Here is an 18,269-nt window from a genome sequence, read left to right on the forward strand (position 1 = left end):
ATGTGGGAAAAGTGAGGGGGAAAATTGGGTAAAAAAAGGGAAAAATTGGGAGTAAATGTAAGAAAAAAAAATGGGGAAAAACATAGTGTAAAAAGAAAAATAGATGGGAAATTGGGGAAAATTAACAAAACAAAGAGAAAAAAAATAGTAAGAAAAATATGGAAAAAAAAGATAATAGGGCATACTGGATCTAAATAAGGAATGTGGGGAAAATAGGGAATCATTTTGGAAAAATTGGGCAAAAAATGCGTGTGTAGCGCAGAGGTCACATTAACCGAAAATTCTCCGTCATTTACGGAATATTTTTTACTTTGACGGAAAATTTCAAAGGCCGTCCGTCATTATGAAGGATTGAAAATCAAGCCTTAACGAAAATAAAGACGCAGCTCTGCTGTTTTTCAGAGCACGCGGGGCTCTCTCTCTCTCTCTCTAAAGTTTCACACCGCGTCTTACAAGTTGTTTCACTGCCTCGCTCGCTAACTTTCCTGACCCAGGCGCTAACAACAACACGGGGAAGAAAACCACGATGCAAACGTGGTTAAAGGCTAATAATATGGAGCGCTCTTCTCACGTAAGTCTCAGGACGAGCTCATCTATGTCCCCCCCCCTCTCTCTCTCTTAACCCCCCCGTGTGCATAGCGGCAGCGCGTTGTGCAGTGATGGAACTGGTAAACACTGTCCCGTTCACCCACCGTTTCTTACATTCCGTTAAAATTGAAAAAAAAAGCAAATAATAAGCTCCAGTTTACATTTGTCTGAGCGTAATCTGAGCCTGATATTGATGAGCAGGTGACTTCCTCCTCTGAGACTTTTACTCACGAGTTTATTCACATTTCTGTTGCAAAATGTACCGTGACTGTTCAGATCAGGTTTAGTTCAGCTCCATTTATCCTGCAATCTCACATGTTTACTAACATAAATAATATGCAGCATATATATATATATACTTAAAAAAAAAACGCTTATGAGAGATTATTCATGAAGGATAAAAATTGCTCATGACGGATTTTTTTCAACCCTGTCCTTCAAAATGAAGGAGAGAAATGATCCCGAGCGAAACCACTGGTGTAGCGTGTGCGTGTTCCTGACCTCGGCCTGGGTCTTGGCCTGTTTGCGTGTGTAGCGTGTGTAGCGTGTGTAGCGTGTGCATAGCGTGTGCATAGCGTGTTCGTGCTCCTCACCTCAGCCTGAGTCTTTGTCTGTTTGCGTGTGTAGCGTGTGCAGCGTGTGTAGCGTGTGCGTGTCCTCACCTCAGCCTGAGTCTTGGCCTGTTTGCGTGTGTAGCGTGTGTAGCGTGTGCATAGCGTGCTCGTGTTCTCACCTCGGCCTGGGTCTGTGTGCGTGTGTAGCGTGTGCATAGCGTGTTCGTGCTCCTCACCTCAGCCTGGGTCTTGGCCACATTAGCCGCCGCCGCCGTCAGCGCCGCCGTGATGTTGTTGGTGGCCGTGGACGTGACGTACTTGATCTGTGTGCGTGTGTAGCGTGTGTAGCGTGTGTAGCGTGTGTAGCGTGTGTAGCATGTGCACAGCGTGTTCCTCACCTCAGCCTGGGTCTTGGCCACATTGGCCGCCGCCGCCGTCAGCGCCGCAGTGATGTTGTTGGTGGCCGTGGACGTGACGTACTTGATCTGTTTGCGTGTGTAGCGTGTGTAGCGTGTGTAGCGTGTGCGTGTTCCTCACCTCAGCCTGGGTCTTGGCCACGTTCGCCGCCGCCGCCGTCAGCGCCGCAGTGATGTTGTTGGTGGCCGTGGACGTGACGTACTTGATGTTCTTCTCGATGTCCTTGCGGGACGTCTTGTTGTGCTTCTTCCTCAGGTGGCGTTCGCAGTTGGCCTTGACGGTGAAGGGGTAATGGCAGACGCGGCACACGTACGGCCGCTCGCCGCTGTGCGTGCGCAGGTGGCGGATCAGCGTGGCCTTGTCGGGCGCCACGTACTCGCAGATGTTGCACTGATGCGGGACCACGCCCAGGTGCGAGCGCAGGTGCGACTGCAGCAGCGCCGAGTGCGGGAACGCCTGCGCGCAGAAGCGGCAGGAGAACGAGCCTTTGGGCTGGGGGCGGGGCTTACGGAGCGCCGCCGAGTCGTCCGGGGAGAGGGAGGTGTGGGGCAGGGCGGCGCCGTCAGGGGGGGACACGGAGGGCGGAGTCACAGACGGAGACGGAGACTCGGGGTCGGTCTGAGAGAGAGACTTAAACAGGGGGGTGGGCGGGGGGAGGGAGGGGCTAATGCAGCCCAGGGAGGCGGGCTGCGGAGGGGGCGGAGTCGAGGCCAGACCGCAGCGAGCGGCCGGCTGTGGGCGGGGCTTCAGCGGCGGCCTCTGGGCGGAGCCTGAGGAGAGACATTTACATCAGTGACTTAACCACAGCTCCTTCCACTTCAGTCCTACTTATTTTGACTCATTTTCCTCATTTTATATTTTTTCACTACAAAATATAATCTGGAAATAATTGAAATAAATCTGTGGAACAAATATTTTTACTGATGTGAGGAAGAACATGTGTCTGCTTAACAGAAGATCATCGTCATATTAACCTCTTAACTCCTGAACCGAGAGGATCTTTTTCCTCACGTCAACAGATTGTTTTTCCATCATTTTTTTGTTAGGTATTCAATCCAATTTGTCATTTTTGGTCAATTTTTTGTCATTTTTTGGTCAAATTTTTATCATTTTTTTTATTTAATTTTTGTCAATTTTTTATTTAATTTTTGTCACATTTTTATCCATTTAGTCATTTTTTGTCATTTTTTTGTCATTTTTTGTCAAATTTTTGTCCATTTTTTTATTTAATTTTTGTCACATTTTTATCCATTTTTTGTCATTTTTTGGTCAAATTTTTGTCTATTTTTTTTACATTTCTGTCATTTTTTGTCATTTTTTTGGTCATTTTTTTGTCTTTTTTGTCGCTTTTTTGTCGCTTTTTTGTCCAATTTTTATCACATTTTTGTCATTATTTTGTCACATTTTTATCACATTTTTGTCATTTTTTGGTCATTTTTTTAATCATTTTTTTGTAATTTTTATGTGATTTATTTGTCACATTTTTGTCATTTTTTTGTCACATTTTTGGTATTTTTTTGTCACATTTTTGGTATTTTTTTGTCAATTTCTTGTGACATTTTTATGACATTTTTGCCACTTTTTCATAAATTTTTCTTCACTTTTTTGTCACATTTCCATCATTGTTTTCGTCTCAGTTTTGTTGCTTGTTTCCAGAAGCTTTTGGGTTGGGGTAAAGCCAGTCCAAAAGGTGGGAGTTAACGGGTTAATAATAAAGATAAAACATAAACTCCGTGAGACTCACCTGCGGCCCCGCCCTTCATGCTCAGGGCGATCTGATTGGGCGCCGCGGCCGCCGCCTGCAGGATGTGCTGGAGGTCGGCGAGCTCCATGAGGGGCGGAGCCTCGGAGCCCGTGGCCCCGCCCTCCGACTGCAGCAGGAAGCTGGTCTGAAACAGCGGCACGCCCAGAGTCAGGCCCAGGGACAGCGCCTCCATGTGGACGGACGAGGAGTCCACCGGGATGGTCTTTATGGAGTCGAGGCGCGCCTGGATAAGCTCCGCCTCCGAGGGGCCGGCGGGAATCTGAGGACGCGAGGGCGAAGGAGGAAACGAATCATCATCATGTGACAAATGTAGGCGGGAACAGAACTTTAGAAATAAACAGAAGCAGAAAACAAAACTATGGAAGAGCTGCACGTTTACCTCATGGGGGGAAACGAGGAAAAAAAGGGACAAAATGGGGGAAATATAAGAAAAAAAATTGGGGAAAATTAACAAAACAAAAGAAAAAAATAGTAAAAAAATATGGAAAAATTAAAAAGTAATAAATTAAGTAAAAATAATAATAGGGCAAACATAACTTGGGTCTAAATTAGAAATGTGGGGAAAAATAGGGAATAACTTTGGAAAAAATGAGGGGAAAAATTGGGCAAAAAAAGGGAAAAATTGGGGATAATGTAAGAAAAAGAATTGGGGAAAAAAATATTGTAAAAAGAAACAATAGAGGGGAAATTAGGAAAAATTTGTTATAAAAAATATAGAAAAATTGAAAAAAAAAGAAAAAGATAATAGTAGGGCCAAGATAACTTGGATCTAAATAAGAAATGTGGGAAAAATTGGGGAAAACATATTGTAGAAAGAAAAATTGACGGGAAATTGGGGAAAATTAACAAGACAAAGAAAAAAAAAATAGTAAAAAAAATATGGGAAAAAAAAAGGTAAATAAGAAATGGGGGAAAAATAGGGAATAATTTGGGCAAAAAAAGGGAAAAAATTGGGGAAATATGACACAAAAAAATTGGGGAAAAACATGTAGTAAAAAGACAAAACAGACGGGAAATTGGGGAAAATTAGTAAAAAAAATCTGGGAAAAAAAGATAATAGGGAAAACATAACTTGGATCTAAATAAGAAACGTGGGGAAAATAGGGAATAATTTTGGAAAAAATGAGGGGGAAAATGGGCAAAAAAAGGGAAAAATTGGGGAAAAACATATTGTAAAAAGAAACAATAGACGGGAAATTAGGAAAAATTATTTAAAAAAAAAAAGACAAAAAAAAAAAAAAGGAAAGATAATGGGGCCAACATAGCTTGGATCTAAATAAGAAATGTGGGAAAAATGTAAGAAAAAAAAATGGGGAAAAACATATTGTAGAAAGAAAAATAGACGGGAAATTGGGGAAAATGAACAAAACAAAGAAAAAAAAAATAGGAAAAAAAATATGGAAAAAAAAAAGGTAAATAAATAGGGAATAATTTGGGGGGAAATTGGGCAAAAAAAGGGAAAAAATGGGGTAAATGTAAGAAAAAAAATTGGGGAAAAACATGTAGTAAAAAGACAAAACAGACGGGAAATTGGGGAAAATTAGTTAAAAAAAATCTGGAAAAAAGAAAAAAAAGATAATAATAGGGCAAACGTAACTTGGATCTAAATAAGAAATGTGGGAAAAATAGGGAATAATTTTAGAAAAAACGAGGGGAAAAATTGAAAAATGGGGGAAAAATTGGGGTAAATGTTAGAAAAAAAATTGGGGAAAAACATATTGTAAAAAATAGACGGGAAATTGGGGAAAATGAACAAAACAAAGAAAAAATAGTAAAAAAAAACCAAATAAAATATATTAAAAAGGATAATAACGGGGCATTGGGCACGAAAATGAAAATAAAAATAGATAATAGTGACTTCCATTAAGGCCACTGGACCGACAGCATCAGAACCTGGATCTAAAGACAATATTTTCCGGTTCCTCCTCTTGATATTTGACATGTTTGGACGGAAACCGAGTCCCGTTACCGCGGTTACCTTGGACTTGAGCTTCAGCCCCAGCGACTCCAGGAAGCCCTCCTGCTCGCTGTGCTCCTCCTCCTCCTCCTCCTCCTCCTCTTTCTCCTGCTGCAGGGGTTTGGGCTTGGAGGCGTCTGACCCGGGGACTCCTCCTCCTCCTGCGGGGGCTCCTCCTCCTCCTGCGGGGGCTCCTCCTCCTCCTCCTCCGGGGGCTCCTCCTCCTCCTCCTCCGGGGGCCCGGTGGGAGCGGGTCTTGTGCAGGTCCAGGGCGGAGCGCAGAGGAAACGCTCGGTCACAGAGGTCGCAGACGAAACGATGGATTTTACTGAGGCAGCGGCGCAGGTTCGTCTCACACCAAACCTGAGGCAAAACACATGAGGGTAAGGACTGAATATACATCACACACACGAGGTTAAGGACTAAACATCCATCACACAGGTTCGTCTCACACCAAACCTGAGGCAACACACGAGGGTAAGGACTGAATATACATCACACATGAGGAGTCGTGTAAAAGCTGAATGACTTCCTTCACTCAAACAGATTTTATAAATGAATGAGCCAAGACTTTAGGCCGGTATAACGTCTCATTTGAAAGCTAAGAACTACAAAACTGATCTAAATGGAACTTTTTCTTCACGTTGTCGCTTTTTTTCCCCACATTTTTGACACTTTTTCCAAGAAGCTTTTAGATTTGGGTAAAGCCAAAGTCACAAGAAATTATTAACATTTATTTTCAATTTACTAATTACAATAACGACTAATAATTTACTTCTTTTTTTTTTTTTTTTTTTTACATTTTTTGCATTTTGTTCTTTTTTTTTTTATTAATAATTTGTACAGATTTATAGTTCACTTTTTTTTATGGGCCAGATTAATTTTGTTTTAACTTGTCTTTTTCTTTTTTTTTACTTTAATTGTTTTTTCCAAATGATATGAATGAACGCTGTCCTCACTGTCGCCCTCTGCTGGACACTTTCAGTCACTGTCAGCTGTACAAAGGTAAAACTACAGAAGACGATTTGTTTGATCTGTTTTAGCTGATTGGCCTGTACCTGCCCTCTCCTCTGATTGGCTCAAGGCCGTGGGAACCCCCTGGTGGATAGTTTGTGAACTGCAGGCAATATCAACCCCTTAACTCCCACCTGAACCGAGCACATTTTCTCCAGTTTTACCCCAATCCAAAAGCTTCTGGAGAAAAGGTGTGAAAATAGCAACAAAACTGAGACGAAAACAAGGATGAAAATGTGACAAAACACTGACAAAAAAACTGAGAAAAAATTTAGAAAAAAATCGAGGAAAATTTGACCAAAAAATTGACAAAAAATTGACAAAAAAATGACGAAAAATTGAGAAAAAATTGACAAAAAAACCGACAAAAAATTGACAAAAAAATTGAGAAAAAATTGACAAAAAATTGACAAAAAAACGACAAAAAAACGACAATAAATTGACCAAAAAAACGACAAAAAATTGACAAAAAATGACAAAAAATTGTCAAAAAATTGACAAAAAACTGAGAAAAAATGGACGAAAAAGTGACAAAAAAGTCACGAAAATGTGACAAAAATGAGACGACTGCCCGACAAAAAAAGTGATGAAAAAAAAATCTGACGTGAGGAAAAAGATCCATTTAGTTTTGTAGGTCTTTCAAATGAGGCGTTACACTGGCCTACAGGATTTGGGTAAAGCTGACCTGGTGAAAATGTTCTCGATCCAGGCGGGAGTTAAGAGGTTAATAAATAGGATTTATGCAGAAAAAGTATTTGGGGGTGAAGTTTGTCCCTCAGCGCCTCCTAACTAAAACATCTTCCCACGGCTCTGGATTGGCTCGTACCCGCCCCCTCCCCTGATTGGTCGTACCCGCCCCCTCCCCTGATTGGTCGTACCCGCCCCCTCCCCTGATTGCTCGTACCCGCCCCCTCCCCTGATTGGCTCGTACCTGTGCGATGTGGCTGAACTTGCTGCAGGAGAAGTCGATGAAGGCCAGCTCGTTGAAGCCGCTCGGGATGGAGGGGTTGCTCTGGATGAACGGGCGCCCGCTCGGGTCCAGCGGCAGCAGCTGGTGCACGCCGGCGTTATGGCGGAGGAGCCCGCGGTGCGTGCGGAACGTCAGGCAGCAGGTGTCGCACCTGAGGAGGAACAGGTGAGGGACAGGTGAGGGACAAGAGGAACAGGAGGAACAGGAGAGGTTTCTGGGGATAAACCATAGATATGACACATTCACACATTCACAAAGGTCCTCGAGGGTGAACCTTAATGACCGCTCTGTCTCCTCCTCCAGTTCCTTGAAGGAATAGGCCAGCGTTTTTACATACTGAGATATGTTCTTGTTCTGAGATATGCTAGCTCGGTAGCTTCTATCTTGACCTGTCTTTCAAATCTCACGACGACGAGCGAATGATTAAAGTCAGTGTAATGAGGCTTCAGCCTGATCATCAACGTCCTGAGAGGAAACAAACCCCTCAGAGTTCATTTAACAACATATTTTTATTTAGAATAAAAATTAAAATGTAATTCGATTTTAGTCTAGTTTTAGTCGACTAAATTTAAGAATAATTTAGTCGACTTTGCATTGATAATATTCATTATAATTAGGGCGGCAACTATCGATCATTTTTACGGTTAATCGCTTGGCTGTGAATGGTGTAGGAACATTTATTTTTTCAATTTTTTGACCACATTATAGCGTAAGTGGCGCTGTTCGAGGATGTGCTGATGGAGGAAACTAAAGGGAAATGTTTTGTGAAGGCTCTATTCATGAAATTTACATTGTACAAAACACTACAGACCCTAAATATAAAATCAAAGTAGGTTTTCATCAAAAATACTACATTTTTTTGGTCATTTTTGCTCCATTTTAGTCTGTGTGAACCAGAAAACGACTAATCGATTTCTAAAATAGTTGTCGACTCTTTCAATAATCGATTAGTCGTCGATTAATCGTTTCAGCCCTAATTCTAATCATGTTTAATGTTGTTCCTCTGCTTCATGTTTCTGCTCCACATGAACAAAGCTCAGAGCTGATCCTTTAAACATGATCTGAGGCTCTTTCAGACGCTCAATACAAGTTTGGATGATTTTAGTCTCTCCTTTTACTTTTTATTTAGTCTGATTTTAGTCGACTCAAACATCTGGACATTTTAGTCACAGTTTTAGTCTCATGAGGAACTTTTACTTTAGTTTTAGTCCAATTTTAGTCACAAAAATATCACTTTGACTAAAATTAAGACTAAATATTTTAGTCGACGAAATGAACACTGGTCCCCGAGAGTCAGTGTGTCAGTGCCCTGTAGCTCCACAGGGGGCGCTGTGTGTCAGTGCCCTGTAGCTCCACAGGGGGCGCTGTGTGTCAGACGGGGAGCAGCTGGTCCATCACGGCTAATCCCAGACTTTGCTCCAGCAGCGGCGGCTAATTCTGAGGAAACAGATGGAGCATCTTCCTCCTCCTCCTCCTCCTCATCAACCACCACCGCTTTATACTTTATACTTTATACTTTATACTTTATACTTTACACTTTCCGCCTCCTGCAGCGCCCCCTGGAGTCACAGCTCAGCACTGACACACACTGGGTCACAGAGCAGACCTGATGACACTGGCCTGTAGATCCACATCAGACTGAAGAGGAGCTTCTCTGAGCCCTGAGGAGGAGCCACTGAAGCGCAGATGTTCAAGGAAGACCATGTTCCAGACACTTCCTGGATCTCAGACGTTCAGGAGGAAACTGGACGTTCAGGCTCCTCTGCCCACATCTCTGTTCCTCCATCCTCTCCTGCTCAGATCCTCTTAGGCTCATTAAAGGATTTACTGCTCTGTCTTCAGCCTCGTCCTCAGCCTCAGCCTCAGCCTCCGCCTCAGTCACCTCAGCCTCAGTCACCTCAGCCTCAGCCTCAGCCTCAGCCTCAGCCTCAGCCTCAGCCTCAGCCTCAGTCACCTCAGCCTCAGCCTCAGCCTCAGCCTCAGCCTCAGCCTCAGCCTCAGTCACCTCCTCAGCCTCAGCCTCAGTCTCAGTCTCAGCCTCAGCCTCAGCCTCAGCCTCAGACTCAGCCTCAGCCTCAGTCTCAGCCTCAGCCTCAGTCACCTCCTCAGCCTCAGCCTCAGCCTCAGCCTCAGTCACCTCCTCAGCCTCAGCCTCAGCCTCAGCCTCAGCCTCAGCCTCAGCCTCAGTCTCAGCCTCAGCCTCAGCCTCAGCCTCAGCCTCAGCCTCAGCCTCAGCCTCAGTCACCTCCTCAGCCTCAGCCTCAGTCTCAGCCTCAGCCTCAGCCTCAGCCTCAGACTCAGCCTCAGCCTCAGCCTCAGCCTCAGCCTCAGTCTCCGCCTCAGTCACCTCTGCATCATCTCCTCAGCCTCAGCCTCAGCCTCAGCCTCAGTCACCTCAGCCTCAGCCTCAGTCTCCGCCTCAGTCACCTCAGCCTCAGCCTCAGCCTCAGCCTCAGCCTCAGCCTCAGCCTCAGTCACCTCCTCAGCCTCAGCCTCAGCCTCAGCCTCAGTCACCTCCTCAGCCTCAGCCTCAGTCACCTCAGCCTCAGCCTCAGCCTCAGCCTCAGCCTCAGTCACCTCCTCAGCCTCAGCCTCAGCCTCAGCCTCAGTCACCTCCTCAGCCTCAGCCTCAGTCACCTCAGCCTCAGCCTCAGCCTCAGCCTCAGCCTCAGTCTCCGCCTCAGTCACCTCTGCATCATCTCCTCAGCCTCAGCCTCAGCATCATCTCCTCCGCCTCAGCCTCAGCCTCAGCCTCAGCCACCTCAGCCTCAGCCTCAGTCACCTCTGCATCATCTCCTCAGCCTCAGCCTCAGACTCAGACTCAGACTCAGACTCAGACTCAGACTCAGCCTCAGACTCAGACTCAGACTCAGACTCAGACTCAGACTCAGACTCAGCCTCAGACTCAGCCTCAGCCTCAGCCTCAGCCACCTCTGCATCTCCTCCTCCTCCTCCTCTAGCGTGTGCTTTAGCGTGTGCTTTGGCGTGTGGTCTCACCTGAGCGCGGTGTCCGGGTGCGTGTCCATGTGCTCGTCCAGCTCCAGGCGGGAGGAGAGCGCGGTGAAGCAGATGGGACAGGACAGTTCTTCTTCTACTGCTCTGACGGGAGCGGCCGAGTCGTCCAGGGACGCCTCCTCCACCACCTGCAGCAGCAACACAGTGAGGACCAGAGAAGAAGAAACATCTGAGCAGTCAGGACAAGAGAAGAAGAAACATCTGGACAGTCAGGAAACATCTGAACAGTCAGGAAACATCTGAACAGTCAGGAAACATCTGAACAGTCAGAACCAGAGAAGAAGAAACATCTGAGCAGTCAGAACCAGAGAAGAAGAAACATCTGAGCAGTCAGGAAACATCTGAACAGTCAGGACCAGAGAAGAAGAAACATCTGAACAGTCAGGACCAGAGAAGAAGAAACATCTGAACAGTCAGGACCAGAGAAGAAGAAACATCTGAACAGTCAGGACCAGAGAAGAAGAAACATCTGAACAGTCAGGACTAAAGAAGAAGAAACATCTGAACAGTCAGAGCCGCCTCCTCCACCACCTGCAGCAGCAACACAGTGAGGACCACAGAAGAAGAAACATCTGGACAGTCAAAACCAGAGAAGAAGAAACATCTGGACAGTCAGGAAACATCTGAACAGTCAGGACTAAAGAAGAAACATCTGAGCAGTCAGGAAACATCTGAACAGTCAGGAAACATCTGAACAGTCAGGAAACATCTGAACAGTCAGGACTAAAGAAGAAACATCTGAGCAGTCAGGACTAAAGAAGAAACATCTGAACAGTCAGGACTAAAGAAGAAACATCTTAACAGTCAGGAAACATCTGAGCAGTCAGAGCTAAAGAAGAAGAAACATCTGAGCAGTCAGAGCTAAAGAAGAAGAAACATCTGAGCAGTCAGGAAACATCTGAACAGTCAGGAAACATCTGAACAGTCAGGAAACATCTGAACAGTCAGGAAACATCTGAACAGTCAGGACCAGAGAAGAAGAAACATCTGAGCAGTCAGGACTAAAGAAGAAACATCTGAGCAGTCAGGACTAAAGAAGAAACATCTGAGCAGTCAGGACTAAAGAAGAAACATCTGAGCAGTCAGGACTAAAGAAGAAACATCTGAGCAGTCAGGACTAAAGAAGAAACATCTGAACAGTCAGGAAACATCTGAACAGTCAGGACTAAAGAAGAAACATCTGAGCAGTCAGGAAACATCTGAACAGTCAGGACTAAAGAAACATCTGAACAGTCAGGACTAAAGAAGAAGAAACATCTGGACAGTCAGAACCAGAGAAGAAACATCTGAACAGTCAGAACTACAGAAACATCTGCACAGTCAGATCTTCTGCTCTCAGAGCTCCAGTGATCCAGGTCCTCACCTTCTTGCTGGGCGGCTCGTCGCTCTCCTCCGTCAGCCTCCTCTTGACGCTCGGGGGTCGTCGGCGTTTGGACGGCGAGGGCGAGGGCGGGCTCAGCAGCACCAGCCCACTGACCGGGTCCTTCTCATGGATCTTCATGTGCCTGGAACAGAAACCACATGTTGGTCTGAGCAGCTCCTCCAGAGGGACAGAGACACTGGAGCTGATCCAGGTCTGAGCAGCTCCTCCAGAGGGACAGAGACACTGGAGCTGATCCAGGTCTGAGCAGCTCCTCCAGAGGGACAGAGACACTGAGCTGATCCAGGTCTGAGCAGCTCCTCCAGAGGGACAGAGACACTGATCCAGGTCTGAGCAGCTCCTCCAGAGGGACAGAGACACTGGAGCTGATCCAGGTCTGAGCAGCTCCTCCAGAGGGACAGAGACCCTGGAGCTGATCCAGGTCTGAGCAGCTCCTCCAGAGGGACAGAGACACTGGAGCTGATCCAGGTCTGAGCAGCTCCTCCAGAGGGACAGAGACACTGGAGCTGATCCAGGTCTGAGCAGCTCCTCCAGAGGGACAGAGACACTGGAGCTGATCCAGGTCTGAGCAGCTCCTCCAGAGGGACAGAGACGCTGGAGCTGATCCAGGTCTGAGCAGCTCCTCCAGAGGGACAGAGACACTGGGGCTGATCCAGGTCTGAGCAGCTCCTCCAGAGGGACAGAGACACTGGAGTTGATCCAGGTCTGAGCAGCTCCTCCAGAGGGACAGAGACGCTGGAGCTGATCCAGGTCTGAGCAGCTCCTCCAGAGGGACAGAGACGCTGGAGCTGATCCAGGTCTGAGCAGCTCCTCCAGAGGGACAGAGACACTGGAGTTGATCCAGGTCTGAGCAGCTCCTCCAGAGGGACAGAGACACTGATCCAGGTCTGAGCAGCTCCTCCAGAGGGACAGAGACGCTGGAGCTGATCCAGGTCTGAGCAGCTCCTCCAGAGGGACAGAGACACTGGAGTTGATCCAGGTCTGAGCAGCTCCTCCAGAGGGACAGAGACACTGGAGCTGATCCAGGTCTGAGCAGCTCCTCCAGAGGGACAGAGACACTGGAGTTGATCCAGGTCTGAGCAGCTCCTCCAGAGGGACAGAGACACTGATCCAGGTCTGAGCAGCTCCTCCAGAGGGACAGAGACACTGATCCAGGTCTGAGCAGCTCCTCCAGAGGGACAGAGACACTGATCCAGGTCTGAGCAGCTCCTCCAGAGGGACAGAGACGCTGGAGCTGATCCAGGTCTGAGCAGCTCCTCCAGAGGGACAGAGACACTGGGGCTGATCCAGGTCTGAGCAGCTCCTCCAGAGGGACAGAGACACTGGGGCTGATCCAGGTCTGAGCAGCTCCTCCAGAGGGACAGAGACACTGGAGCTGATCCAGGTCTGAGCAGCTCCTCCAGAGGGACAGAGACGCTGGAGCTGATCCAGGTCTGAGCAGCTCCTCCAGAGGGACAGAGACACTGGAGCTGATCCAGGTCTGAGCAGCTCCTCCAGAGGGACAGAGACACTGGGGCTGATCCAGGTCTGAGCAGCTCCTCCAGAGGGACAGAGACACTGGAGCTGATCCAGGTCTGAGCAGCTCCTCCAGAGGGACAGAGACACTGGGGCTGATCCAGGTCTGAGCAGCTCCTCCAGAGGGACAGAGACGCTGCAGCTGATCCAGGTCTGAGCAGCTCCTCCAGAGGGACAGAGCTCAGGCCAGTCCTGCTCCTCAGAGACGCTGGAGCTGATCCAGGTTTACAGGGAAAACTACAGCGCCCCCTGCTGTGTCCCCTGGTCTCCTCCATCTTCAGTCTGCACTTTAAAGTTAAACATCTCAGATCTTGGCTTAAGGAAACACAGGGGGAGGAGCCGCCGTCTCATTGGCTCCTGCGGCTTCCTGACCTGACCTGATTGGCCGAGAGCGAGGCCGTTTGATGTCCAGATAAAACAAACAGGAAAAGGATTCGCTCCAGCGGCAAACGATAAACGAGACGCTTCCCCCGCCTCAGACCGAGGGCCCACTGACCCAGCCCCCCCCACTGACCCAGCCCCCCCCACTGACCCAGCCCCCCCCACTGACCCCCCTCTTATAGAATCAAAAAACTAATTAATAAAGCTCATTTATTCCTTTTACATTTCTATCATTAACAAAGTAAAAAAAAAAAAAAGACAAAAAAAGGTTAAAAAATAAGAAGTGTATTTTTTCTCTCCACGTTTTTCCCCAAATCTTTTTTTTTTTTTTTCAATTTTGCCCAAAAGGTTTTTACAGATTAAAACCAACTTTTTCCCCCCAATTTTTGTCCAGTTTATTCTCAATTTTCGAGGCGTTTTCCATTTTCTTTGTGTTTTTTCCTCAAATATTTCCCTTTTTTCTTTTTCCTTTTAGATGTTTTTTCCAACAGCATCAAACCTGGATCTAAAGATGGTTTATTTCTTTTCGGTTCCTACGTTCGAGAATTTCTTCAATACCAGAAGAAGCTAAACCTGGTTATCCACACCAGACTGGCATCGTTAGGGTTACCGTCACCTGTGCGCATGTGTATGTTCCCGTGTGTTCCCGTTACATGTTCCTTTTTTCCCCGTTACATGTTCCTTTTTTCTCCGTTACATGTTCCGTGTTTCCGTTACATGTTCTCGTGTTTCCGTTACATGTTCCCGTGTTTCCGTTACATGTTCCTGTGTTTCCGTTACATGTTCCTTTTCCCCCGTTACATGTTCCGTGTTACCGTTACATGTTCCTTTCCCCCGTTACATGTTCCTTTTTTCCCCGTTACATGTTCCTTTTTCCCCGTTACATGTTCCTTTTTCCCCGTTACATGTTCCTTTCCCCCCGTTACATGTTCCTTTTTTCCCCGTTACATGTTCCGTGTTACCGTTACATGTTCCGTGTTTCCGTTACATGTTCCTTTCCCCCGTTACATGTTCCCGTGTTTCCGTTACATGTTCCTTTTCCCCCCGTTACATGTTCCTTTTTTCCCCGTTACATGTTCCGTGTTTCCGTTACATGTTCCTTTTTCCCCGTTACATGTTCCTTTTTCCCCGTTACATGTTCCGTGTTTCCGTTACATGTTCCCGTGTTTCCGTTACATGTTCCCGTGTTTCCGTTACATGTTCCTTTCCCCCGTTACATGTTCCTTTTTCCCCGTTACATGTTCCTTTTCCCCCGTTACATGTTCCTTTTTCCCCGTTACATGTTCCTTTTTTCCCCGTTACATGTTCCGTGTTTCCGTTACATGTTCCTTTTTCCCCGTTACATGTTCCTTTTCCCCCGTTACATGTTCCTTTTCCCCCGTTACATGTTCCTTTTTCCCCGTTACATGTTCCGTGTTACCGTTACATGTTCCGTGTTTCCGTTACATGTTCCTTTCCCCCGTTACATGTTCCTTTTTCCCCGTTACATGTTCCTTTTTCCCCGTTACATGTTCCTTTTTCCCCGTTACATGTTCCGTGTTACCGTTACATGTTCCGTGTTTCCGTTACATGTTCCTTTCCCCCGTTACATGTTCCTTTTTCCCCGTTACATGTTCCGTGTTACCGTTACATGTTCCTTTTTCCCCGTTACTTGTTCCTTTCCCCCGTTACATGTTCCTTTTTTCCCCGTTACATGTTCCTTTTTCCCCGTTACATGTTCCTTTTTCCCCGTTACATGTTCCTTTCCCCCGTTACATGTTCCTTTTTTCCCCGTTACATGTTCCGTGTTACCGTTACATGTTCCTTTTTTCCCCGTTACATGTTCCGTGTTTCCGTTACATGTTCCGTGTTTCCGTTACATGTTCCTTTCCCCCGTTACATGTTCCCGTGTTTCCGTTACATGTTCCTTTTCCCCCCGTTACATGTTCCTTTTTTCCCCGTTACATGTTCCGTGTTTCCGTTACATGTTCCTTTTTCCCCGTTACATGTTCCTTTTCCCCCGTTACATGTTCCTTTTTCCCCGTTACATGTTCCTTTTTCCCCGTTACATGTTCCCGTGTTTCCGTTACATGTTCCCGTGTTTCCGTTACATGTTCCTTTCCCCCGTTACATGTTCCTTTTTCCCCGTTACATGTTCCTTTTCCCCCGTTACATGTTCCTTTTTCCCCGTTACATGTTCCGTGTTTCCGTTACATGTTCCCGTGTTTCCGTTACATGTTCCCGTGTTTCCGTTACATGTTCCTTTCCCCCCGTTACATGTTCCTTTTCCCCCGTTACATGTTCCTTTTCCCCCGTTACATGTTCCTTTTCCCCGTTACATGTTCCTTTTTTCCCCGTTACATGTTCCGTGTTTCCGTTACATGTTCCTTTTTCCCCGTTACATGTTCCTTTTCCCCCGTTACATGTTCCTTTTCCTCCGTTACATGTTCCTTTTTCCCCGTTACATGTTCCGTGTTACCGTTACATGTTCCTTTTCCCCCGTTACATGTTCCTTTTCCTCCGTTACATGTTCCTTTTTCCCCGTTACATGTTCCGTGTTTCCGTTACATGTTCCTTTCCCCCGTTACATGTTCCTTTTTCCCCGTTACATGTTCCTTTTTCCCCGTTACATGTTCCGTGTTTCCGTTACATGTTCCCGTGTTACCGTTACATGTTCCGTGTTTCCGTTACATGTTCCTTTCCCCCGTTACATGTTCCTTTTCCCCGTTACATGTTCCTTTTTCCCCGTTACATGTTCCGTGTTTCCGTTACATGTTCCCGTGTTTCCGTTACATGTTCCGTGTTTCCGTTACATGTTCCTTTTCCCCCGTTACATGTTCCTTTTCCCCCGTTACATGTTCCTTTCCCCCGTTACATGTTCCTTTCCCCCGTTACATGTTCCTTTTTCCCCGTTACATGTTCCGTGTTTCCGTTACATGTTCCCGTGTTTCCGTTACATGTTCCCGTGTTTCCGTTACATGTTCCTTTTCCCCCGTTACATGTTCCTTTCCCCCCGTTACATGTTCCTTTTCCCCCCGTTACATGTTCCTTTTCCCCCGTTACATGTTCCTTTTTCCCCGTTACATGTTCCTTTTTCCCCGTTACATGTTCCGTGTTTCCGTTACATGTTCCTTTCCCCCGTTACATGTTCCTTTTTCCCCGTTACATGTTCCTTTTTCCCCGTTACATGTTCCGTGTTTCCGTTACATGTTCCCGTTACATGTTCCCGTGTTTCCGTTACATGTTCCTTTTCCCCCGTTACATGTTCCTTTCCCCCCGTTACATGTTCCTTTTCCCCCGTTACATGTTCCTTTTCCCCCGTTACATGTTCCTTTTTCCCCGTTACATGTTCCCGTGTTTCCGTTACATGTTCCCGTGTTTCCGTTACATGTTCCCGTGTTTCCGTTACATGTTCCTTTTCCCCCCGTTACATGTTCCTTTTTTCCCCGTTACATGTTCCTTTTTTCCCCGTTACATGTTCCTTTTTTCCCCGTTACATGTTCCGTGTTACCGTTACATGTTCCCGTGTTTCCGTTACATGTTCCCGTGTTTCCGTTACATGTTCCGTGTTACCGTTACATGTTCCTTTTTCCCCGTTACATGTTCCTTTTTCCCCGTTACATGTTCCGTGTTACCGTTACATGTTCCGTGTTACCGTTACATGTTCCTTTTTCCCCGTTACATGTTCCTTTTTCCCCGTTACATGTTCCTTTTTCCCCGTTACATGTTCCTTTTCCCCGTTACATGTTCCTTTTCCCCCGTTACATGTTCCGTGTTACCGTTACATGTTCCTTTTTCCCCGTTACATGTTCCTTTTTCCCCGTTACATGTTCCTTTTTCCCCGTTACATGTTCCTTTTCCCCCGTTACATGTTCCTTTTTCCCCGTTACATGTTCCGTGTTACCGTTACATGTTCCTTTTTCCCCGTTACTTGTTCCTTTCCCCCGTTACATGTTCCTTTTTTCCCCGTTACATGTTCCTTTTTCCCCGTTACATGTTCCTTTTTCCCCGTTACATGTTCCTTTCCCCCGTTACATGTTCCTTTTTTCCCCGTTACATGTTCCGTGTTACCGTTACATGTTCCTTTTTTCCCCGTTACATGTTCCGTGTTTCCGTTACATGTTCCGTGTTTCCGTTACATGTTCCTTTCCCCCGTTACATGTTCCCGTGTTTCCGTTACATGTTCCTTTTCCCCCCGTTACATGTTCCTTTTTCCCCGTTACATGTTCCGTGTTTCCGTTACATGTTCCTTTTTCCCCGTTACATGTTCCTTTTCCCCCGTTACATGTTCCTTTTTCCCCGTTACATGTTCCTTTTTCCCCGTTACATGTTCCCGTGTTTCCGTTACATGTTCCCGTGTTTCCGTTACATGTTCCTTTCCCCGTTACATGTTCCTTTTTCCCCGTTACATGTTCCTTTTCCCCCGTTACATGTTCCTTTTTCCCCGTTACATGTTCCGTGTTTCCGTTACATGTTCCCGTGTTTCCGTTACATGTTCCCGTGTTTCCGTTACATGTTCCTTTCCCCCGTTACATGTTCCTTTTCCCCCGTTACATGTTCCTTTTCCCCCGTTACATGTTCCTTTTCCCCGTTACATGTTCCTTTTTTCCCCGTTACATGTTCCGTGTTTCCGTTACATGTTCCTTTTTCCCCGTTACATGTTCCTTTTCCCCCGTTACATGTTCCTTTTCCTCCGTTACATGTTCCTTTTTCCCCGTTACATGTTCCGTGTT

At 46.4% G+C, this 18,269-nt stretch overlaps 1 protein-coding gene across 1 annotated transcript in view; it reads right to left on the bottom strand.

Moving 5' to 3' along the window:
- The window catches only part of rreb1a (ras responsive element binding protein 1a), a gene marked incomplete at both ends in the record, with an annotated part of 53,474 nt that overhangs the window by 31,966 nt on the left and 3,239 nt on the right, over nt 1–18,269 (bottom strand). Inside the window, 6 exons of the mRNA XM_079576287.1 lie at nt 1,680–2,329; nt 3,304–3,583; nt 5,303–5,644; nt 7,227–7,416; nt 10,263–10,408; nt 11,644–11,785. Coding sequence (XP_079432413.1) covers nt 1,680–2,329; nt 3,304–3,583; nt 5,303–5,644; nt 7,227–7,416; nt 10,263–10,408; nt 11,644–11,785 — 1,750 coding nt within the window. The remainder of the gene's footprint in view (nt 1–1,679; nt 2,330–3,303; nt 3,584–5,302; nt 5,645–7,226; nt 7,417–10,262; nt 10,409–11,643; nt 11,786–18,269) is intronic.

Source organism: Gobius niger (assembly GCF_951799975.1).
Source record: "Gobius niger genome assembly, chromosome: 18".
NCBI classification, from domain to species: domain Eukaryota; kingdom Metazoa; phylum Chordata; class Actinopteri; order Gobiiformes; family Gobiidae; genus Gobius; species Gobius niger.